Below are 25,243 nucleotides of genomic sequence, written 5' to 3'. Positions count from 1 at the left end.
TACTTGTGAAATTGCTAAATATTTGTATGTAAGTATGCGAGTGAAATCATGCAATTTTCAATGATTATAAAATAGGATTAACTGAGGATCTTAGTATGAGGATAGAAATGCACAAGGATATATATACACCCTGCTCCCAACCTTGTGCATTTCTATCCTCATACTCCTCAGTTTAAACAGAACTCCAAGATGCTGTTATGTGTAATATTATATTAACGAGGACATTATTCCTTATAAATATATTAAACAAGGCTTCAATCCCTAAAGGAAGCTAAAACTTATATCTCAGTAGATTGTAGACATAACTCACAAATTCTTTCCAACTTTCCAGTGGCAGTTTGACCGAGGTGTGTTGTGTTTGCTATGTCTCTGCACAGGGCTTCATTTAAATGTCACAGTATGTGATAACCTGATTGTATATTTAATCAAAACCCAACACACATAAAAGGACTCTCTGGAAGATTCTCTTTAACTTCCCGTTTTGATTGACACCACTAAATGCACAGACCACTAAATGCACAGACTCCGGACTGTGCATTCGCCCAGCCGTGTTTTACTCAAAGTGGAAGAAAGTCCCCCCCAAATTCATGATGCCAGAACCCGCCCACTCTCCCATCACAAGTCTGAGCCTGTGATGGGAGAGTGGGTGAGTTTTGTCCAGAGACACAATGCCCATTGCCCCAAACCTGCGATCCATATGGGAGACATGGTCCGCGGCTCTGACCCGTGCGCCCCCCTCAATGGCGTCCTTCTCCTCACCCCGCTGGTGGGTGCACCGGCCCACCTTTCACACAGCGGCGGCCTACTAGCCAGTGCCTCTCAACCAGGATTCTGGAGAACCCTAAGATTCCTCCAGGCATTGCTAGGGGTTTCTTGGGTCATGAACAATAAGGTCAGTTTACCTGACACCAATTCTTTTTTTATTTATCTGCAGTGGTGATATTTTTTCAACTGGCTAGTAATGTAAGAGGCATTCTTCCTACTGTCAACCAGATTAATGCACAGTGAGTTGCAGATATAGTAATTATAGACAAGTTCCTTGATGACCTAAACATATTTTAAGGGTTACCCAATAAACAAGCTGAGAAGGGCTGGTTTAGACCATATGACACAATAAACTGACATTGAGGAACTGGGCATTTAATATGCATAGTAAATACACAATAGGTTATATGATTTTAGACTATGGTGTGTACAAAGTTGCAAAGAATTGTGAATTATGTTATGAATTATGTTTATACCTAAATAAATATTTATATTATTGTTTCACATTGGCTACCTAAAAAACTTACATTGTTATAACCACTCCCTAAAAAAACAGACACCTTCATGTGTTGTCAAACTTTTTTTTTTATCTAACACAAAAGAATAGGCACCCACAAAACACAAACATTGTGCATGCCAGATATAATGTTCTTTTCACTATAATCGATCATTCTCTGACAAGCCTCACCTAGACTAAATTGCCATTTGTTTCTAAAAGAAAAGACTTATCATGATCCTCCCACAAACAAAACAGTCATAAATATATGGAAGTCAACACTAATTTGTGTGTACATAATGTAAGAGATTTGAAACAATGCTTGTATGAAAGGAATTAGATTAAAACATTAACCTTTTAATGCTCAGTTCTAGCTTCTACAAAAAAAAAAAAAAAAAAATAAATTTTAAATTATACTCAGCAGGCTAACATATTAGTCCACAGTAGTGAGACGCTGCTTTCAGAGTAAGCAGCCTTCTGTCCAGCCACAAGCAAAGATAGAATAATATATGTTGAGAAGAAGATGAGGGAGGTAAAGCCAGGCTTTTGAAGGGCAACCAAAGTTAAATTTAAAAACATAAAATCCTATTGTTCCAACAACATAATTTAAAAGATTAAGAGCTGTGTCTCTATAAAAGAATCATAGGCTAACATATAACCACTAGTTTCCCCCCAAAAAATAGCAATATCGTTTAGTATCATACTAGGTTAGCGATGGCGGTAAGGTGTCCCACCCGACGCGTTTCAGCCCATACCGGGTTTCCCCAGGGGTAGGGGGAGACTTAGTATTATTGCTGGGGCTTTTTACTTCATTAATAGCCTTGTGATACTGAATTGCTACTTGTAAGTGATTTGATAACGAGACCAATATCAATTTGGATGTACTGCTGGTGTTTCCAGATGTCCCAGACGGTGTGATAGCTTAAAATGTTTTTTCCAGGACCTTCATATGCACAATGGTTATGACATCTCTGTCTGTCTTAGTAGAAGTAAATGACAGTGATTTAGCAGGAGAAGATAAAGTGTTGTCTTCTCGTTTGGAGTTTTTAAGTTGTGGTATGCGGGTGAGCTGCAGGCAGCCGTCCAAAAGGGGACAGTGCAGTCTACTGCTCGTGCCTAAATGGGTTAACCCATCTGTGTGATGTTACTTCTTCTTCTCTTCCTCACACAGATACACGATATGTAATCACAGGCTGGGCAAATAGGAGTCCACTCCTCTTTGATTATCCATTGGGGCTTTTCTTTCAGGTGGAACAAACTAACAAACTAATATATGTTGATTCTATTCTTTGAGAATCTTAATAACTCCTGTGAGTACATCTCCAATTGAGACTTAACAAGTCTCTCATTAGGTACAAAGTTCAGCCACCCTGAAGATTTTTAATCAATAGATTGCAAAATATGTTATTGAAGTTTTAGACACATTTTTAAGACAGTTTTAGTAGCAGGGGAAGGGCAATAGACTGGCATCCAGCATTGCCTGTAGTATCCCAGCAACTGATCTTTTCCCCAATTTTGACTTATCATGCTTTGTTCTGCACTGTCCCTTTATTAGGGTGTCCATCGTGGTGCTCCTTGATACTAGAATCTTCCAGTTGTCAGAGGAAGCAGTACCGTAGTCATGCTGTGATGTCATACAGCTATGAGGCTTGTACACACAGGAGTGCCTAGGCACCTTCACATACCGGGACGTACCAAAAGTTCTATACACTATTTCCAGGGCTGACAACAACCTCCAGACAGGTGGACTCACCAGCTGACAGCATGACTGTTATGGAAATTTGTATTTTTTTTTTTTTTTTTATAAAGCACCCACATATGCAGCTTTCCACAATAACTAGGGGTTGCAGATGACATACCTTCATACCCGATGAGGACAATGACATGGGAGAAGAAGTGGGCCCTGCCCAATAGAACTCTAAGAGGTAGGGGGGAACAGTACACAATAGGATAGGATATGAAATGATAAAAATATGATGTTGGAATTTGAGGCAGATGAAGATCGGTAGGCAAGTGTAAAAAGGTGAGCTGAAGGGGCTTTTTTTAAATATGTGGAACTAGCAGCAAGCTTAATAGCAGTGGTCCTCAACCTTTTGGACATCAAGGACCACTAAATTTACGGACTCCGGACCGCTAATGCATGGGATTGATGTGTCACTCCAAGCGTGATGTCATTATGCCAGAACCGGCCCACTCTCCCATCGCATGCTCAGAGACACAACCTACCCACCACCCTGAGCCTGCGATGCATACGGGAGACATGGTCCGTGGCTTTGGCTGGTGCACCCCCCCAAGCGGGGTCTTTCTCCTGACCAACAAGGTCTGACAATGCTGCTGAATATTGTTGACCCTCCACAAGAAATGTAGACATCCTCAGGATCGCTGGTAACTTTTGAGGACTCAATTCATACAGAAAACATGATGTATTAAGGAATTGTATCACTCTAACTTTATTTTAACTAAAGCAAGACTTTTTAAGATCAGGTTCACTTTAAAAACATACTAACTGATAATTTTTTTTTTTTCTGCTTAGTTCTAAAAGAATAATTTTTAGGGCTTTCACAACACTAACTTTTAGTTTTTAAAATAGCCAAATATGTGGAGTTGTGCAACGAGCCTGTCCTGAGGGAAATCTAGTTTATGCTTCCCATGGTCCCTTTTCTATGTCTGCCTTCTTTTTTTTTCCTGTACATTTCAAATGTGGGAAATAAATGAAAAGCAGTCAACCTTAGATAAAAAATAACACTAAGTCTAGTAAGGTTTAGCCTGTCAGGCTTCTACATATATTGTATTTTCTGCATGAAGGACTTTGTGTCATTATAAAATGGAAATACCCTGCTGCACTGCTTTTTGCTGCCATTAACTAATGTAACTTTAGATAATATGACCTAATAAGCAGAAACGTGTACATTTCTTATGGAACATTGAATGAGAAAAAGAAAAAAATCAAGACATTACAGGGTTTCACCAGATACTTATAACCAGCCAAAATGCACAGAGCTTTTGTATTTGTTTTTTTAGCCAAGATGTTACCATATCTTCCCTGAAGCTAAATATCAATGCAATTTTTAATAAGGGGATTTTAAAAGTAGTACAATTACCTAAATTTGACCTTGCTAACCTTTTTCAAACCTTTATACAGCAGAGAAAAAAGGGAAAAGCTGCACAAGGAGCCAATTCCTTGTGCTAGAAATGAGGATAGAGTAACAGGGATAAGCTGATCTGTCTACTGTCCAATCACAGGCTAAAGGATGAACCAGATCTCTACTTTACTTTACTGCATTGGAAAAATAAGGTCTTTAGGTTGTCTATGCAAATAACTTTTTTTTCCAGATGTACACAGACGGTTTCTTAGCTCTCCTACCCTGTTTCCCCGATGATAAGACACTGTCTTATTTTTTTTTGAAGGCCAAAATATGCTTTAGGGCTTATTTTCAGGGGGATGCCTTATTTGCCCATGAAGAAGACTACAGTACACAGTTATTGTTCATGTGCCATTCATGTCCACTTCTGATCAATCTGTGCCAATCATTGTAAGTAATCGGTGGGTGGCTTATTTGCGGGGGGGGGGCTTATTTTTCATTTTTACCTAAAAAGGGGGGGCTGTCTTATTTGATGGCCCTGCCTTATCATCGGGGAAACACGGTAGTAATATGATTGATATAAGCAGAGCCAGCATCAAGGGGACATTTATCTAGCAGTCTGTTGTTCTTGATATTTATTTTTTCATGAGTAAACCAGGAAATATTAACAAAACGTGAGTTTAATTTTCCCTGTAATATTTGGTGCTTACATGAGAGGTCTTCATTTGCTAATGTACCTTTGATGTACTTGGCACGAACACCCATCGCTTGTCAAGGTGTTCACCTGATAAAACAAGAGAAGGTAATTAACCAACACTATTTCGGGGGTCCATGGTGAACCTTCTCAGATCCCACTGCTTCTGAGGCCTTAGTCACCTACTCCCCAATTCTGTGGAACTGTTTCAGGATTTTTAACACACACCCTGATTCCTACAGATCCAGGCTGTGTCCTGGGGCCCAGCTATCTCCAACAGTGTTTAAGCTATTTGCAGGTTCTGTTAGGTGGAATGAGCCCAATCTGAATAACCCCAGTAAAGGAGGAAGAGGGTGGGAAAGCAAAAGCAGGGGCAAAACTTCTGATTCAAGTGTTTCCTAGTGACACCACCACTTATCAGTACCATTCTTCTTCACCTACCCCTGGGCATCGTTGTTCCTCGCCAACCCCCTTTGATCACTATTATTGTATACTTCTTATAGTGTAAAATACATTTGAATTTTTTTTTCCAGTTACCTAAGTCCATGTCCCTCGTCAGTGCCACTCGGAACCCTACTACACTGCAAAATAGAACAGAAGAGTTATGACCGGAGGTTGCACATGACTGCCTATTTAAATGATTTTTGATGAGTATGTTAGCCTGTTAGGAACTTTCACTGTAGCCATGTCCCCATTTCATTATAGAAAATGTATCAATTATTTCATCAAACAAGTAGTAAGATGAAAGTATTTAACAAATATAGAAAGATATTGTGATGTGTTCAATTATTCTGCCCTCCTCCCCTGGCCAGATTTAGGCTATATTCAGGCTGCAGGTTGCAGTTACTGCTTCCTGAAACTCCTAAACTGTTCCCTTGGGTATCATCTCACCCACAGCCACCCATAGAGATCAAATAGGGGTGGCAGTGAGTGGTTCTGTATCACCAGCTACCGTCTGCTTTAAAATGTTCTCAAAAGAACCAGCACAGCGGTGAGGATCGCTTGGAGCTTTGTGGGAATTGCTGCCTCACCACTAGTCTGAACATAGCCTCACCCTACAGCCATGGCTTCAGTATGTAAAAGTATATTTTAAACACTCCTGAAAGGTTTCTTTTTGTGTTTGTGATGTCGATTTTATTGGTATTAGATTACATTCCTTTTTTACTAAGAGAGATTGTGTGCTTAGTACTTAGCTGTACTGTGTAAGTAAATTGTTGGCAAGCAGCTTTGGTGGAGATCTGAATTATAATGAAACTGAATTGTACCATTTTATGTCTAGAATTCATGTCTGTTTGGTTGTGTAAACATTAAATGAAATGTTCTAGGACTGAGCCTTTTATGTACAGAACAAATATGCCTTTTTTAAGAGTGTACAAATATGAATGTTCTACTGGTAAGTTTACCTGTAACTTTCCATGTCTTCATGAATATCCATGTTACAATATACAGCAGAAGTATCATTTTTCAAAATTGTACTTTTATCATACCTCACAACATTTGTAAATAGAAACACTTATTAGCTCAAAAATAGGGCAGTGATACACTTTTACCCATTTTGTGGGCCACCAAACATGATCAAGCAAAAGTCTTTTTTCACTGCTATGTTTCCTTTATATTAGCTTTACCTAAATTAAAATTCAATCATTCAGAGGGTAGATAAAAGGTAAAGTACAAATGAATACTTTTTATTACTCAGCGAATCATTTTTTATAGAAGTGTATACAGTACATCCATCCAAAAAAGGGACAAGTGATTTGAGGGTCAGAAGGACTTGATGAAAAAGGATGGTACCTCTAAATAAGGGACAGTTGTGGGTATGATTTCATTATTAAAATGTAGACCTTGACAGGGGACTATGCGCAGACATCAAAGAGACGTCTTGGGAAAATGATGTCCTTAGTCTGCTGCACACAGAAGAAAGAGCATGAGTGTGCCACGATTTATTATGATTTAAAAAGTTCTGAAAGTAGATGGTGACTTTTGATGGTGATGGTGCTTTCATAAATATGGTTCTGATTGTCTGCAAGAAGAGAAGATTTATACTGGTAATTAGATTTTTCTACTTGTGTCAGAGAGAATTAGAGATAAAAATATATTCTACAAACTTTGGACAATTTGGTGCATATTTATTAAATTATCGTCAAGTGAAAAAACAAGACCAATCCACTTGGCATTGTCTGACACTCCCTATGTGAAACCAGGGAATCGCTTGTATTTTTTTCCTTTTTAGAAGCTAATTTTACTGGGTGAACATTGAAATGTAAATCTGAGAGATGGGTGAAAAAATGGGTAAAGGTTGTTTAAATTAACCCAAGGATTCAAGGTATGTAGCCTAAAGCTATACAGATTTATAAACATTTCCCAATTTGTCATTATCAATGCCTATTCTAATAATTCACACACCATGACTCCTTACAGCATGTATGGCGATTGTGTGCATTATATCTGTGTGTTGGTTAATGTACATGAGTAACTGTGTTCATGTCAGGGTATCATTGTATGAACTTAGCATTGTTACTGAAGGTATATAAGGACTTTATATCTATTAGTAAGTAGAACTAAATATCTTTGTCTGCTTGTGAAAACAGTGACTGCATATGACTTTGGGCTGCTTTTTAACATCTTTGGAGTTTTTTTTATTTGATTTATATTTAGTAATTTTCTCTGTGCTTTAGCAAGATCTACTTATTGTTTCAAGATCCTGCCCCCGAGATAGCTATGCACCTGCACACACATTACACACAAACACCAATGTACACACTAACATGCATACAATATGCTAAACACACACCTACCTGATCTCCCTTTGCAACTCTCAACTCTAAGCACTTATAACATGCTTCTGTGCTTTTTCCTGCCTTGCTATGCCCAACCTCTCTTCTATGAGTAATGGATTATGGGCTCCTCTCTCTGGGCCATGTGGCTTCCCCTGGGAAGGAGCTAGGAGCTCTACCTTTATGCTAATATTGTAGGTTGTGAGCAATAAATTTAATTTGGCCTCTGATGTCCCTTCCTTGTGCTACGCTAGCAATCTTAGTGACAGGAGCAAGTAAGATGGCAGGGGAACAGGCCGCTGAAAGCTCAAAAAATAGGACAACAAAGTTATGTACCTCCCTGATACCTACACGCCTGAGAATGAATACTTGCCTTTCCCCCAGCTATGAATTGGGTTACTCCTAGGAATAGTACTACAAGGACAAATAATGCAGTATGTAAACTGGGAATATGTCAAGTTTTAACATTTTTGCCATTGTACCATTTTGGTCCATGCATTATACTGCAGTTTTTAAATGCCCCAAAGTAATCTGTGGATCATGCTTACTTTTGGCACAAGCAATGGACCTGTCTTATTAAAGCTCTCCAAGACTGGAGAAAATAAACTATCATGGGAGAACCAGGGTGATTCTGGAATGAATTTGCTCCGGGACTGAACACATTTGCTATTTAAAACCACATGATTTGTGGGAAATATTTCCAGGTTTGCTGGATCTCCCCAGTTCCCCCATGAAAGTCTTTCTTCTCCAGTCTGCTTTGCAGTTCTTTTTGAATGCCACGGCAATGCACTAAAAAGCATCTATGATTTTGTCCCCATAAGGTGTCATTGGTAGTACATTAATTTTTAGAGGACTCTCCAGTGCCCTGCAAAAAAAATTGAAATGAGCTCTCATACTCTTCCTGCAATAGGGCCTTCCAAAATACCAAGAATTACATTTTGGCCAACCATGTTTAAGTAGTTGAATACCACTGCCATACCACAATAATGTTTGTGTTGACAAAATTGAAACCTCTGAATATTTTGGTGTGGCTCTCACATTAGGAAAGCTATAGGAAAATCTAGTTTATACTGTTTGTAAGTTCATGTAACATTGCTAAAACAAAAGTTTTAAAAGTCTGTTATTTAAATAGAACCTGTGTGAATAGAAATATGGGAGCTGCCAACATGAAAGATTCTTTTGGGGCTGTCAAAACAATTCAACCTTTTCCACTTATTCACACATAACTTGAATCAAGTATGGGCATATGTTTAGGCATTCTTGACTGCATGCTTGTTCCAGGTAAGTGGTTTACTAGTTGGTAAAACCAGAATAAGCATGACAGTTTTGGAGCCTGTAATATTGTTGCACTTTAAGACCTCAGGCTTATACCATATAGTGGATCTTTGACAACACTTCTTTATTCACTTGAATATGTCTTTTTTTATTGATTTACAATTTATATAATTTCTAAATTTTTTTGTTTGGGGATGCAAGGATTATGTGTCCTGTCCTGCATGTTTGTTTCAAGTCAGTGAGCAGAGTTACTCTTACTACTACTACTCCTTACTAATGTTATCAGTGTTAACTGTTTACTGTTTACTATTATAAGTAATAAGAGATTGCTTCTGCCCTACTTCAAATTGACCACGATAATTCCCAGAAATTCCTGATTTCATCAGAGATTTTCCCTATAAACTACGATGCAGAAGCGATGTGGGTACATAGTGCTACATAGCACTATTTTATGGTTCTTTGTAGCAGAAGATCCAAGTCAGGAGCTCATCCAATATCTGAAATTAATACAAAACCATTGCTGTCGTGACAGCTGACCGTTCCAGTATGGACCATTTTAATAACCACTGCAACAGAGAACTACTGTGGCATTATTTGAAAACACCACAAGTTTTATAAGTGGTTAAAACAAGTTTGTATTCTTTATTTTATTGTATTTTAACAAACAATTCAAACAAAACACTTCAATTTCCAGCAGTTCAGATAGGTACATGTAAATCAATAAGCTACATCAAAAACATTTTTTTCCACACCTCAAATATAATAGTAAACAGTACAGAAACATACTCATGAAGACATACATCTTATGAAATCTGAGGAAGACAGGAAATCCTTCCAATAAAACCAGGTATGCTCAAATTTCTCAGGGGTATCGTGGATATTGGCTGTTAGATCCTCCATAAGCATAATCCCGGTAACAATTTTAAACCACTAGGTCACTGAGGGGCAGGTATTCAATCTCCAATTTGTTGGATTACAAATTTTCCCTGCATTCAGCCAAGTGGCTCACCACTGATGTTTTATGAAAACTGAGGAAGAGGGGGCTATGTTGGAGCAGGAAAAATGAGGGATCCTGAGGCAAAGGATAGTCGGTGAATTTCTGTACAATATCTTTAACCTTGTTTCAGAAGGGTTGCAGGTTCGGGCATGACCAAAAAATGTGTACTAGCGAACCTTCTCCCACTTCACAACACCAACATTGGTCTGTGTTAAAACCTATGTAGCTAAACAGGACTGCGGTACCATCTAGACAGGATTTTATAATTAGGCTCCTGAAACCTACTACTAACGGAGGTGTGGTGGGTAAGCCAAATCACCTTGGGTCGCTGCTCTGCATCCAATGTAATATTAAGCTCTCTTTCCCACATTACCATACAAGGGGGAGGGTTATCATTAGGTGGGGAATTCAGCATAGCTTATAGATTTGAAAGAATATGTCTGTCTATTCCCGTACCTGAGTAAATCACTTCAAATGGCGTGAGTGGCCTGGCAAACTCTGCTCCCTGGTAAGGCGTGCAGAAAATGAGACACTTGACTCACTCGCCAAAATCCAATGGGCCTCGATCCCCCCAAGCAAGTCAGATCTGACAACCGTATCTATGAGTCACCCTAAATAAATTTCACTGCCCTATAATATCCCAAATCCTTCAGATGAGCAAAAAGAGTGTCGGCAATGCCTGGCTCGAATTATGGATTTTCCAGCACCGGATATAGTGGGAAAGGGGAGAGAGCTACGTACGCTAAGTGGGGAAAGGGGAACAGTTTGGAACACACCTTTAAGATGGAGCCTATCAACGGATGTTGTAAAAGATTCCCAGTTAAGTTGCTTGCCAACCATGGAGCCAAGAATAAGCTTTGACCTCCGGCCAACTGCTCTAGTCCCAACCACTGCTTAGAGAAGCCGTTTCTAGCCCAATCTACTGCCCTCACCAAATGGGCGGCCATGTAATAATTATACATATTAGAGACCCCTAAACCACCCACTGTTTTGGGTTGGAATAGTAGGTTGTGATTCAATCTGGGTCTGTAATTGCCCCAGATATATTGAAGAAATGCTGTATTTATCTTGTTAAAAAAGTTGGCAAATCGGAAAGGTCTGGAAAAGGTCTGGAAAAAACCTAGGCAGTACATTCATTTTGAGCCCTAATATTTCTATGCTCACAAGTTTACTTTAAATGATCTGATATGGGTTTGTGAAGGGAAAACATTTGCAACAGAAAGTAAATGGTAGCATATCTTTAATGGTGGCCCACTGATAAAAGACCAGGGGCAGCCACCAACATCATACATATAATTCTGGATATGTAATGCCACAGAGGATGCCATAGGATATAATCCTCAATGACCTCTGACATGCTACAGAAACTAGTCTGAAATATAAGTCTAATAAAATCATAATAAACAAAGTGTAATATAAAATATTATTAAATATAAGTCTAATATAAAACAGATAAAACATAATAAAAATGATATAAAAGGTCTTTTACAAATCAGTGTTTGCACATTTGTGCTTTCTCAAGCCCTCATTTCTCGCCACCTTTGAATTTACACACCAAGAATCACAAGTAACATAGATAAAGAAAAGGGAATAAATAGGAGGAAAAAGTGAGAAATAGCACATCAGGAACTATCAGGTATTAATGGGGTAAGGAAGCTTAATGGCTTTATAAACAAGTTCCCCTCTTTATGTTTCTATGTTTTATTGCAGACAGGCCATGCAATGTGGTGCCTCTAGCAATGTGTTTAATATAGACACAATGCTGAGTAATACAATTACATTTTTGTATCTCAAGAACTATCGTACACATCTTGCAGGTGAAGGCTGATATTAGACAGAAGGAATTAGGTATACGAACATTTGTATCTATTCATTAGTATGGGACTTGTCTTTGCCACAGCCATCAGAACTGTAATGAATTATTATTTTGTTATCTGTGTACCAATTCTTTAAAAAATAACATATCCCTATTTAAGGTTACTTTGCCCGTAAAAGCAGTGTTTTTTGATAAATGTCTCTCTGTATTAGTTTCTATTGGGCAGACTTCCCAGCAGGTTAGACTGTGGCTGAATGAGTACTGTGCTGAATGAGTACACCTTTGTGACATATAAAGCACCAAAATGTTTCAGTTAAAAACCTAAAAGAGAAAGGGTTTTACATTAAGATTAGGAATGTATTATTGTTTTAAATATCTACATTATCTTAACAAGTACTTACCGACCTATGTAGTGGCAAGCATTGTAGAACAAATCATCCTTAAATAATACACCAGAAAATATTTTTAGCATTTCAGTGTTTTTGTTGCTATCCCCTACAGCAGTGAGTTGGCATCCTTCCTCCTTCTGGTAGGTTCATCAGAAAAAAAAGGAAAGCAGATTGAATGATTTTTCTATGTTTGCAAATATTTATAATTCACTGTTCAACATTGACTTCAGTTAGAGAGGTCAATGAAGGTTTATTCTAAGGCTTTTAGAAGCTAGTCCACAGTTCTACCACCATGAAGGTTGTGGATTTAGAGGAAGGTAGCATAATGTAAGATGATAATTTAAAAAAAAAACCCTCCAATAATCACAATGCAGATCCTCTTTAGCATGATCCCCCTGGGTTTGCATTGCAGTGCATCATTCTGGGTATAAATTTGCTAATACTGTACTAATAGTAGATTGATAATGCGTTTTAATTTATTTTATACATATGGACTTCAGTATACACTAAAAAAATGTATTTTGTTTTTTTAATTACACTTTAGAAACCTCAATGTGATCCAGAGAAAGAGTATGAGCATTCCAAACAATGTTGCAAGAAGTGTGAACCAGGTATGTCTTCTCTCATTAATGATGCTTTACAGAAGGTATATTCAATTATTGTCATTTTCCTGGGATATACATTGTACTAAAACCTCTTTTCTTTATTTCAGGAACACATATGGTTAATAGGTGCACCTCTAGTTCAAATACTGTTTGCAGCTCATGTGGCCCTAATGAATACATGAGTGTTTGGAATGATGAATTAAAATGTGCTCTTCATATGGTGTGTGATGCAGGTAAATTATTGATATATAGATGTAAGTTCTATTTTCATTTCTTTGTCACCACTTTTTCCTGTATAGTACATTACAATGAGTTGAATGCACTGCAATGTAGCTTCATTGGTTTATATGTTGGGGTATTTTTGACAATGAATGTCATTGGAATGTATAATGCAAATTAACTTGCGCTGTGGAAACACACATTAAGGTGTGCATTTCCTGGAAGTAAAGGTGTGAATGGGCTCTAAAGCAAGTCATCTCACCTATTTAGTTGCCTCTTTTGTGAAATATTTCATCCTCAAAACAAACAGCTTTATAAAGTGTTCTCTGCTCATGTGTCCTGTATTCACATAGCTCACGGTGCCTAATGCTCTCTTTGCTTCCTTGAACAAGGTTCTCCATGTTGCCTTTTTTTCTTTACACACAAAATTCCTAAAGGTATGGTTGCATAACAGAGGGAATACATACCTTGTATATATTGTGTCAGACATGTTCTATGATATGGCATTAAAATACTTAGTTTATGCCATGTACATGTTTACATACAGGAATGACAGGGAAAAAAATATTCAGTCTTTGGTGGGACAAGTTCAGGTGATGGCGAGTGTGTTTTTGAAAATTACAAAGTAATTACTAAAATTTGCAGCCATGTAGGCTGGTTCTTAATTTTTCCAGAATGCCTGCTAGCTGCAGTGTAATTGCAAACAGTAAAATTTGAATACATTTTGCATATAGAGCCTGCAAATTTCCATGCCAAGAACCATGCACGGCTGCTCCAAATACACGCTTTGCAGCTAAATACTTTAACTGGATTGGTTAACTAAAACTTACATAGGTAACTGAAAAACTGCCTTAATATAGGAAATTTGTGAAGAGGTAATGTTATTACACCACAATCACATACTGTCTGTGTAAAGTTGGCAAACTATATTGCCATATCAAACCATTTTTAAAAAATATGTATATGATTTATTCAACAAGTCATGTATATAATGTATTTTTATATATAACATGTTCACAACTATCACCCAAGTTTTCTGGTGTTTTGGTAAAAGTTTTTTTTTTTTTTTTTTTTTTTTTTTTTTTTTTTTTTACTATGCAACCCGGTATAATGTTTTCCACACATCCCCTGAGAAAGCCTAACGGCGAAATGTGTCGGGCTACGAGACGTTTTTGCATTAATATTTATCAGAGATATTTTTGTCTAGCCAACTGGTCAACCCATGACTTTTATATTGGGAAAGACCAAATAAGCACTGTATATCGTTTACTTATGAAAGCTGTAATTTTATATGATTGTCTTACACAATACAATGTCTATTTGCCGCACCCTAGCTTTCTTCTGTCCTTTCTTGAACAAAGGTTCTAACTCCCCAACAATGTATTAAAAGCTGTTCAAATTCAGTTTAAAAAACTGGCTTTAGATATACTTATGACTTTGTTTATTATGATTTAAAAGCACAAGAAAAAGGAAGCCACCTCAGTACTTACATTTTATAGGGTGGGGAGGGCTAACAAAACAAAAAGGGTGAAGGTACTTCGGTTTTTACTATTAAAAATATTTTAGTTTTAAAAAAACACTCTATGCTGCAGTTTTCTGCATTAGCATGGAGTACTAAAGTTTCCATGGAAGGCGGCGGCCAAAGAAAAAACCCAGCTTGTTTTTAGATCGTAAAACCTCCAACGGTGATTTTTCTCTGATGATGACTGGTAGATGTACTTTAAACTTACACATAAACTGAATACTAAACACTAAAACTGAAGCTGGCAATTACCTGCGTACCCGGTGAATATGAAATTCAGCCCCGTTTTGGAAACTTAAAACATACAACAAATGCATGGCGGATAACAGAGCTCCCACACCTACCTTTAGTTTGCTCTTTATACCATGTTATCAGGGTCTTTATGCAAAACCAAAATGGCTATTCTGAATCCTTGCCAACTAGCACCCATAACAGCAATCTCCAATCACTGAAAACCTACCCAACCCTGCCCTCCCTGCTGGTATATAATATGGAATCCCTGGTAGCAGCAGACCAAACTGGACTACAAGAGGCCATCCCTTCGTAGTTTCCTGTATGGAGGTATTTATGACTTATGCCTAAAACCTTACAATTAAAATTTCACCAAAAAAAGTCTTAGCTGATGTGCCCTCTTGGGGCTCTTTTGTGCACCTAGATCAACCTCAGTATGGAAATTATACATTTCCCCATCTTAGGTCATCAGTACCAAGTAAAATTTGATTCATCAGTGCCTCCTACCTACCGACGGAAAACACAATAGGTGCAATTACTGGCCTCTCCTTTTGAAATGCTGCATGCTGACCCTCTAGCTTTAGGAATTGGACAGGATCAAGTATACACATAAAGATTTGGGACTTTTTATTGCTAATTTAGGATGATAAAATAACACAAACCAACCCTATTAATCATACAGTACTTTTATGCCCCATTTATCTTCACATCAACAACATCTGGATGCAATCTGCATAATACATCAGATCAAAGCATCAGTACATTTAAAGTAAGTTAGAATTAAAGAAAAATTGCTAAGCTGTCTTTGAGAATACTAGTTTCCTGACTGTCTCTCTGATTGTCCCTTAATCATTTGATCAAGTATTCAGATTAGGGACTTGACTTTCCTGATCAGCATGCTACATTCAGATCTGTGTCTTAAAATATTGGAGTCCAGAAACCTAGTGATTTTCAGGCAGTAGACAGAAACAGTCTCTGTATTTCTCTCATTTCATTTTTCTTTAACTACCAGCCTGTTGAGAAAGTCTTAAAAAAGTGTGTCCCCCTATGTTTCTTTCTGATAGGAAAAGCTTTGCAGGAGCTTCACAAGGGTAACAGAACATACCCCCGAGTATGTGTGTGCACTAATGGATACCATTTTGATACCAGCCAAGAAATATGCATGGAAAATACAAACTGCCCCCCTGCATTCGGTGTACAGGTCCCAGGTAAGTCTGTACTTGTTAATCAGATCAAAAAAACTATGTGAAATTGAATTTGGAGCCCTGCCATATCTCATACATTCACTTTAGATAGGCCCATTCTGACCTTGTAATTATATAATAAATGTAGCCATATTTTTTCCTACGTCATGATGATTGTCTCTGTGACTGTTATGACCCAGCTCTGTCACACCCAGACAAACTGATACCAGAAAATATATGAAACTACCGTAATTACCAGCACAATGTTACTGGACAGAAATAAATTATTCATTTTGTATTACATTTATTCAATTGCCTGTGTAATTGCCATGTGCATACGTCAGCTGTATACTACTCGGCACAGTACAGATCCCAGTAATTTCCTAACATTTTTTTGACCTCAAACCTTTTAAGCAAAGAGCTAGTGTCCTTCTGACCTAGGATAGGGGGGCAGCCTGTGGCCAGTGGGAGTAGAAAATGCCCCAGCATCAGCAAACATTGCCCCCAGTTTGGTGATCATTCGATATCAGTGAGAGGAATTCTGCTTCATTGTTTGTATCAGAGGGATTCATGATTCCTCTAGGACTGGTTGAAGCATGTAAAGGGCTAATACATACAGTAGTGGTGATGCCAGGGCTTATAGTGGTCCTTTGTTGAAGGATGGGTCTTCTGCAATCTTGTGTGTACCATTCTTTCTCAAATATACAGACTGACAATTAAAGCATGTCTTCAGGAATGCCATTAGCATTCTCCAGCACTTACTGATGTTGCCAGCATAATTTCTCTTTCTTCAGACTTGTTATTCTGGTGTCTTTGGGCTCCCTCCCTCTTGTTTTTAATTGCAGCCTCCTGGTTAATGAACATAAACCGAATAAGACTGTTAATAAAATCTACACTACCTTATGTCATTTGCAGCTTAAATTGTGAGAAAATATTTTCTTCATGGAATGCAGTTATGAACATTGCAAATATTACTAAAATATTAAGCATTAAAATGCTACATTTTGTTGATCGGCAATAAAGTTGCTGTGGCACTCAATAGACATAAAAATAAGATTATTTTCACTCGGTTCGGTTCACTGTTTCATTTAAGCCTGTTTTAGATAGTTGATATAGAATGTTTCAAATGTTCATAAACTGTTTCAGAGAAGCTGTTATTTTTAAATGTTCAATTATCTAAATCTGCATATTACAGACTTCTTGCTTCCTTTCCATAGTTCAGCAAAATAAAAATACTGTGTGCATACCATGCCAAGAGGGATATTTTTCCAATACTTCCTCATCGACAGAGCGGTGCCAACCCTGGACAAAGTAAGTCATTCATTAACTAGAGAAAATAAAAAAAAGCTTTAAAGACACAATGTGCCCAACTGCCTATTTATACTTATCTAGCTTTTTATTACTGATTGACAAATTAAATGGAAGATTATTGTGTGATCTGTCAGATCAGGTAACCATACTATGTCTGTTGTGCAAAATATAAATTCAACTGATGAATAACTATCTGTAATATTACTATTAGATAAGGTTTTTCTATGACATTATGTTGTCCATAACATGTGTTTAGCTGCACAGTGGCGGAGTTCACTGTTGTAATCTCAGTGGATCATTGCTATCAATCTAAACTTCTCAAAGACATGCCAATTCATATTGAAGCCAAATGGGTTTGATGTATATAAAAGCCAAAAAAAACATACAAACAAAACAACTTGACATCAAGAAATGTTGTATTTGTTATTCTAATATGTTTAAATTATACCCAAAAGCTTAATAACAATTCTGTTTTTTAAAATATCTACAATTAAGAGGACATAGCACAGTTAAAATATGTCATAGGATCAAGGGGTGTATGGAAAGGTCAATTAAATTCTGGGGTTGTACCCCCTTTTTAGAGGTACTTAATGATTACTTGCCTTCCTGAGTACCATTTAAACATGTTAAAAATAAATATGTATTTCAGGATGCCAAGGAGCACGTTATCCCTCTCTTCTCCAGAATCCACATAGGAGGGCATATGTTAACTGGGCATTTACAGTAGACCTCATGGGATGGTGGTATTTTCCATACACAAAAGACCATTTTTAATGGTTTTGATTCATATTGGTATATCTGTCACTTCTTCCCAAAGAAGTCTCTCAGTTTTGTAGCACCTTTGTCTTGCATTGAGTGCCCCATGTTTTAATAGTTACTGTGTGGCTTACCCAGCTACATTGAGAGTATTGAATATTTAGAGCACTCCTTAATATGCTGCAGGGTCACAAACAAATTTTTTCAATATGCATATTTTGCATATAGATAGAGTAACTATTAAGTCGGTGTAATATTTTGCATCGTATGGGCAAGTAGAGGTTCACTTTAAGCTCTTTTGTGATTTGATATGTGGCATTGGAAAGAAGCCCACCTGAGCCAGAGCTCAGAATCTAATATGATTCCCAACGATAATGTAACTGCATGAATAGCATGTGTATGCAAATCATGCTTGTTCAAAGTTCTTACTTGATCTTATTAGTTTATCAAATTTTTTTTTTCTTGTTTTGAATCATTTGTGAAAGGCTTAGACTGTTCCACATTCCAAATAAAGTGTCCTGAATACTGCTTCAATGTAATATCAGTATTTATTATGTTATTGACCTTGCTTTGTATCTTATTAATGGCAATCCTAATAGTAAAGCTTGTTTTGTTCATCCAACAGTTGTTCTGAGTTTGGACTTCTAGAGATTCGACCTGGCACTAATTTGTCTGATGTTGTTTGTGGTCCCATCCCAAAAGGTCTTCTTAATGGTGTGTAATGTATTGATAAGAAAATGTACTAAGCATGTGTGTCATAGATATTTTGTTATTAGGGTTGTTTTATAGTTTAAAGTATGTCCATTTTATTATATTAAGGTCTCTCATGGTGGGCTCTGTATTTTGCTTTCTCATACATATTTGTTTAATAAATGTGTAGTGGACATTTACTGTACATCCCCCGGTCACAGATTTGTTCAAAAACACAATATATGGAATACATTGTCAGAGCTTCCTATTCTACTAACTACATACACAACATATATCTATCAAATTATAGAAAAATGTTTTACTATTGAGTAAATTTTGTGTTAACACATTACTATGTTTCTCCTTATCTTACAGAGCCACAGATGATTATTCTTATCACTGTTCTCATTGTATCACTGACAGTGATTTTATTTGTCTGTGTTTTGTGTTATATGAAGAAATACAGCACCATAAAAGGTATGTATGCTTTCTATGGTAGGTCAACAGGTCAGCTATATTTTAGATGAGGTTATTCTTGCAGGTTTCATTTCATACTGACTTTAATATCTCTAAAGATTTCAAGCACAGAGATCTCTGCCCCTACGTTCCAAGATCTACTCCAGGAGTTTCAAACTCTGGCCCGCAAGGTCCTTTTTTTTGGCCCCCCGAAGAATTACAAAAATAAATTACATCTGTCCCGCCCGCTACTACGTATTGCAGTGAGTGATGCTGCTAATACAATTCCCGGCATTACTCGCGTCTATAGACCAGCGGCCTATGCGTGGCCCCGCATTGTTGTTCTGTCCTATTGACTGTTCTATAGACTGTTCTATAGAAGTAATGCCAGGAATTGTAGTCTCGGGATCACTCGCGTCTATGGAACAGGAGGTGAGATATCTCAGCCCCTCCCAACCCCCCTCTCACACATCACAGGTACAATCTATGATTGTAGTACATAGCTGGGAGGACTTACAGTCAGTATTAAGCTGAGGATATATTATATTGTGCTGGAACATGCACAGAGAATCTCCATTCATTTCCTTACACATGGCAGGATCCACATGAATCTCTATGTTACTACCTCAAATCATCATTTTTAATACATGCAATACAAAGACATTATTCCTGTACACCCATCATGTAACACAGAGCCTAGGCAATGATCACATGGTGCCTGACTACGAGGGGCATTGTGTTTGTTTCAGTCCATTGCAGACTGCACAGTGTAATATTTAGTGTCAGACAAACTTGTTATGTGAGAGAATGAACAACACAAAGGCTGCAAAGATAGATGGAAATTCGTTTTTGCAACCCTAATGTGTGTGTAGAGGGTTTGTTTTTGTTATGTTATGGATGAAGTAGTAAACTTCCTCAATTTTTTCAATAAATTTCAAGTTTGGTCCCCGACTTGGTCTTAGTTTTTAGATTTCAGCCCTCTGTTTATTTGAGTTTGACACCCCTGATCTACTAGTGAACCTATCGTGGCCTGCAACCTTTTCAAGCTAGCAAGAATTGTTAAGCGTAGGCATAATGTAGTGCTTGTAAGTAACTGTGTTAATCTTTAAATTATACAGGGAAGCCACCTATATGCTGTGCCTAATGTAAATCTGGCCCTGGCTGTCTCTAACATTGTCTCTGCTGTACAAACTTGTCCCTCAGCTAATGGATATGATGGGCTTTAGTACTAGGAGGGGCCACGAATTAGTTTCCACTTTGGCAGAAGTTGAAGCCCTATGTTGATCTAAGAGGGCACTCTTTTAGGACACAGGTACTTGGGGGCATTATAAGGTGTCTATACTTCAGTATAGTATTAACTTGGATTAATATAGGCTAGGTCAAGTTAGAACTAGGGACTTCAGTGGGGAAGTGACATGACTAAAGCTGCTGAAAGGCCAGTTAATAATTAAAACCAATAATAAGGTTAGAAATATGAGCTTCAAATATACTGCATAAACATAGGAACATTACATTTTTGTCATGATCCTTGTTAGCCAAAAAAAATTTTATTGCGCTGCTTTGAAACTAGTTTTAAAGGAACTCTAGGTCAGGCCTTTGCCCTGCCAACATTACATTTAATACATTCAATAAAATAACTGACAGTCCTACTTTAAAGCTCACCTATAATAAAACAGAATAAAGGTTGTATTGACTGGCTGGTTTTGCATCCCCATACAATTAATGAAATCCCCATACAAAACAATGTAAATGTAAAACTTGCCTTAAGCAGGGGATCAACTTTAGGTAAATAAGCAACTGTCAATGAGAGCTCTAAATGATTTCAGATGACTCAAACTGATGTCAATTTTATGCTATAAATCCAAGCTCAGAGCCTGTTGACTGTGAATATCAGATTCACTGCTTTATAAATAGCCCCCTTGGTGTGTTAGCATGAACATGGCAAGAATATGTAATTTTACGTTAAGTAATATGATAGTAGGCATATTCTTCCATCTTTTAAGCCATCAGTTAGTTAAAAATGTTGTTAATATAATATGTTTTGAAATGCAAATATATAGAATGTAAATTTGTATAAAATGTATTTCAATAATTTGAGTTTTCTTGTTCTGGTATAGCATCTGTTCAAGAGTGGGTACAAGAAACCAGTGTCAAGCTATGTGGTTCAGAGGTAATGATTATCCAATACTCTTTTTTCCATTTAATGATGTAATAGGGCAAACTAAAAAAAAAAGTGAATCTATTCTAAATAGCAAGCATAGTATGGAATCATAAGAGAATAGTTCTTCATTTTATTTTTACAAGTTATTTACATTTAAAGCCAGGATATCACCACTAATCATCTTCATAACATAGGGATGATGTGAAATGAGAGGGCTAATTATTTTTTATCTTCACAGCTGGCCCTGAATACTCCTTTAAAATCCAAAGTACAATTTATATTTAAAAGATTTATAGAGTGTATTCATATATATATATATATATATATATATAGATATATATATATATATATAGATATATACAAAGCATGATATCAACGGCAGATGCAAAAGTAGAGCAAGTCATTCAGTAACTTATCCAGAATTTTGAAAATGGCAACACTTATTGTGTAAAGAGTTGAGTCGAAAGGCAGCGTGCATGATTTAATACTGTGGATACCATCTTGTGTTGTCTGTTTGTGTAGGCAGTTGAAGCAGAGACAATATGTGTACTGTTTTGCTTTATATATGTTGGCCTACAATGCATAAAATGGAGCTTACTTTTTCTTCTTGCTTGTCTGGAATTTATTCTAGAAAAAATCGCACTATAAAGAAGCAAACACTATTGGACATAATTACATTATAATACCAAATGCAACTCTAGTGGAAAATATAAATTCTGACAACTTGAAAGAAATAGAGATCCTGGGAGGTAGATCTGTCCCAACCGAAGATGAATACATGGACCAGAGAGGATCACCTGAGCCTGAAAATGGAAACATGGTTGCTGGCATGGAGCCATTATTAGACCTGGAGAATATCTCTTTGGGAACCTTCAATGCTTGCTCTGACACTAGCTCAGATAGATTGCTCTGTCCCAATGAAGAGGGAATTATTCCGCCATGTCCAGAATATCACTGTAATCAGTCTGCCAAAGATACATCTAGGAAACGGAGAGAGGAACACTGCATTCCAGATCAAGCAGACCACAAATATGGTCAACATAGTTCTCGTCATGGGGTCCATATAAACGCACAGACATCATACCATATCCCAGATAAAAATACTGACAGGGAACCGTGTTCCTGCTCCACCAGTTCCCAGTACACAAGAAGCAGCAGTAGAAATAGTTCTGACACGTCGTTTCCAGAAACCCCATCCACGCCATCAGGTGAGGAACAGCAAATGTAATTCACACTGCTTTTATAAGCACGTAAGTGTCTGCAGATGTATATTAGGCTGGGTCTACACAGACAGTTTTAAAAACACATATAAACATTTCTACCACATTTATATGCGTTTTTATGCACTTTTACAAGCGTTTTAAAGCTTAACTTTAAAACGCTAAAAAACTTTTATAAACACGTTTTACCACAAATTGCCGCAATTTTACATAATAGTTTTTAAAAGTTTTACTTTTAACCTTTTCAGGGAATAAGTACAGGGGGACATGAAAACCCCTTACTCATTCCCCGAATGGGTTAAAATATGTGTAAAAAATTGGACGAGGCTTTATTGCTAAAATATTTTATTAAATGTTTGTGTGTTTCTGTAACTAAACTTTTTTTTTATTACAGGTTATCCCACAATGGGAGGATGATTCCCACGGCTGCATTTATTCATGACATGAGCACAGCCCTGGGACTTCTCCTGACAGTGAGGGATCCCTGGGCACTGGGGGTTAAATGAAGACAACGCTCCCCATTCACCCCTAGTGCTCTGTGATTGGCTGAGGTTTTCCTTTTCTCAGCCATTCAGAACTAGACTTGAAGGGGGAGACTTGTCCTCATTTTCCCTTTCCTCAATCAATCAGGGAGCAGAGCAATCAGCGGAGCTCTGCTATGCTATGCTGACAACTCCACTCTCCTAATTACTCCCGCAGCCCTAGAGGAGCTGTAGTATGTGTTACAGATACAGAACACATAGTGCGTGTAGACTAAGCCTTATTATTGCATCTACTATTGAAATATAAAAAAAAACTCTTTTTGGTAAAAGATTTGTTTTTGCTTTTTTACATATATTTTGTAAACATATGTATATATATATATATATATATATATATATATATATATATATATATATATATATATATATATATATATATATATATATATATATATATATTCATGGGCATATGGAGCACACAAGGGAGTAAAGTAAATGGATCACGATTGTTATATGTGGGGAAATACATATGGGTGTTATTTTAGCAGAAAAATAATGTTTTGCTAATAGTGTTTATGGAAAACTTATAGAATTCTTTTGTTCAGCTTGGATACAGTAGGGAAGGGTAAGAACGTCTGTCAAGGTTTTACTACTGAGTGTGTCCATTTTAGATCTGCCCCAATTTTCTGTTGTCACTGTAATAAACAAAGGGGGGGGGGGGGGTGTCCACTACTGACATCTCCCCCTGGAACAGGAGGTGATGGGAATTGTTTCAATAGAAAAACAACTTCTGGTGGTAAAGGGGGAGGTTTCTTACTTTGGGGAGATTTATCCTAATTTCCTTTCATAAGACCAGAGGTGAACAAAACTACAGACATCAATCAAACCCCCAAAAATGTATAGAAATTTACACTCTGTTTCCAATGTTTTAGCTTGATGCGGTTCCACTTTGGAACTGAAGCTAGGAGGTGTGTCAGGAAAAAATGTACATTAGGGCAAGATTACAGTTTGCTGGTGTACATAAAGGTAAAGAACAAACCTCTGATGAAACAAAGATTCATCCAGGCAGCTTGCAGTCATTGAGTTAATCACAAATTCTGCATATATCAAAGGTCTTCTGTTACTTTTCCACATCACTTTTACATTTTTAAATGCTTGCAATGAACACTGTCAGGAATATGCCTATGTTTTTTAGTTTTTTTTATTTATTTATTTTAAGTTTTTATTAATTTTTTTTTTAAAAAAGGTAAAACAAAATAACACACAAGGAACATACAATTGGGGATAAAGGTAACAAAAAAATAGCTGAAAGGGGGGGGGGGGTAGTTTCAATGAACAAAATGATCATAGATAATAGTAACAAATAGAAACAGTGCAACAACAAAGCTAATCGTATTTGTATAAAAGAAAAGGTACTTATGTGAGAGATAGGTATCGCAGTCTTCCAATATTTTTTCAAATTTTTCTAATTTAGTGTTTAACAAAGTAGTGAGTTATTCCATCAGGCGAACATTTGAATGCGTTTGTGCAGATCTTCTATAGCGTGAGGGAGGATGGATTTCCAATTTGTAGCAATAAGTCTTTGTGATGCAACTAAAATATGAGAGATCAATATGTGGGTGTATTTAGGTAGGGCCAGTAAGAGAAAGTCCCAGAAGATGGGAAAGTGGTTTCAGGGTTAGTTGGTGATGAGTAACCTCTTGAATTAGTCATTTAACCAAATCCCAGTAGCCCTGGATTAAGGAGCAAAACCAGAAAATATCTTCTAGGGCAGTTGTCGCCAACCTTTTGGGACCAACGGACCACTAAATTTACCAGGTCCACATGTGCGGGGAGCCAGGTGTCACTCAAAGGGGAAGAACCTTTGCCAGAACCCACCCACTCTCCCATCATAGGTCTGAGCCTGCGATGGGAGAATGGGTGGATTGTGTCTGGAGACAAAACCCGCCCACTTCCCTAAACCTGCGATGTGTACATGGGACATGGTCCGTGGCTCTGGCCAGTGCACTCCCCCCCCCCCCCCCAGCGGGGTCCTTCTCCTGACTCCCCTAGGAGGTGCACCGGCCAGAGCTGCGCACCACCAAAATTTTCTCAATTGGTGACCGCTGTTCAAGGGA

At 37.5% G+C, this 25,243-nt stretch overlaps 1 protein-coding gene across 1 annotated transcript in view; it reads left to right on the top strand.

The window, feature by feature from the left end:
• The window catches only part of TNFRSF11A (TNF receptor superfamily member 11a), a 45,650-nt gene that overhangs the window by 14,344 nt on the left and 6,063 nt on the right, over positions 1 to 25,243 (top strand). Inside the window, exons 2-9 of the mRNA XM_072411822.1 lie at positions 12,834 to 12,900; positions 13,002 to 13,127; positions 15,931 to 16,074; positions 17,268 to 17,361; positions 18,743 to 18,831; positions 19,183 to 19,284; positions 21,381 to 21,433; positions 22,056 to 22,632. Of these exons, the coding sequence (XP_072267923.1) occupies positions 12,834 to 12,900; positions 13,002 to 13,127; positions 15,931 to 16,074; positions 17,268 to 17,361; positions 18,743 to 18,831; positions 19,183 to 19,284; positions 21,381 to 21,433; positions 22,056 to 22,632 (1,252 nt within the window). The remainder of the gene's footprint in view (positions 1 to 12,833; positions 12,901 to 13,001; positions 13,128 to 15,930; positions 16,075 to 17,267; positions 17,362 to 18,742; positions 18,832 to 19,182; positions 19,285 to 21,380; positions 21,434 to 22,055; positions 22,633 to 25,243) is intronic.

This window comes from Pyxicephalus adspersus, chromosome 5 (assembly GCF_032062135.1).
Source record: "Pyxicephalus adspersus chromosome 5, UCB_Pads_2.0, whole genome shotgun sequence".
Lineage (NCBI taxonomy): Eukaryota > Metazoa > Chordata > Amphibia > Anura > Pyxicephalidae > Pyxicephalus > Pyxicephalus adspersus.
This window is presented reverse-complemented; position numbering and strand designations above follow the sequence as displayed.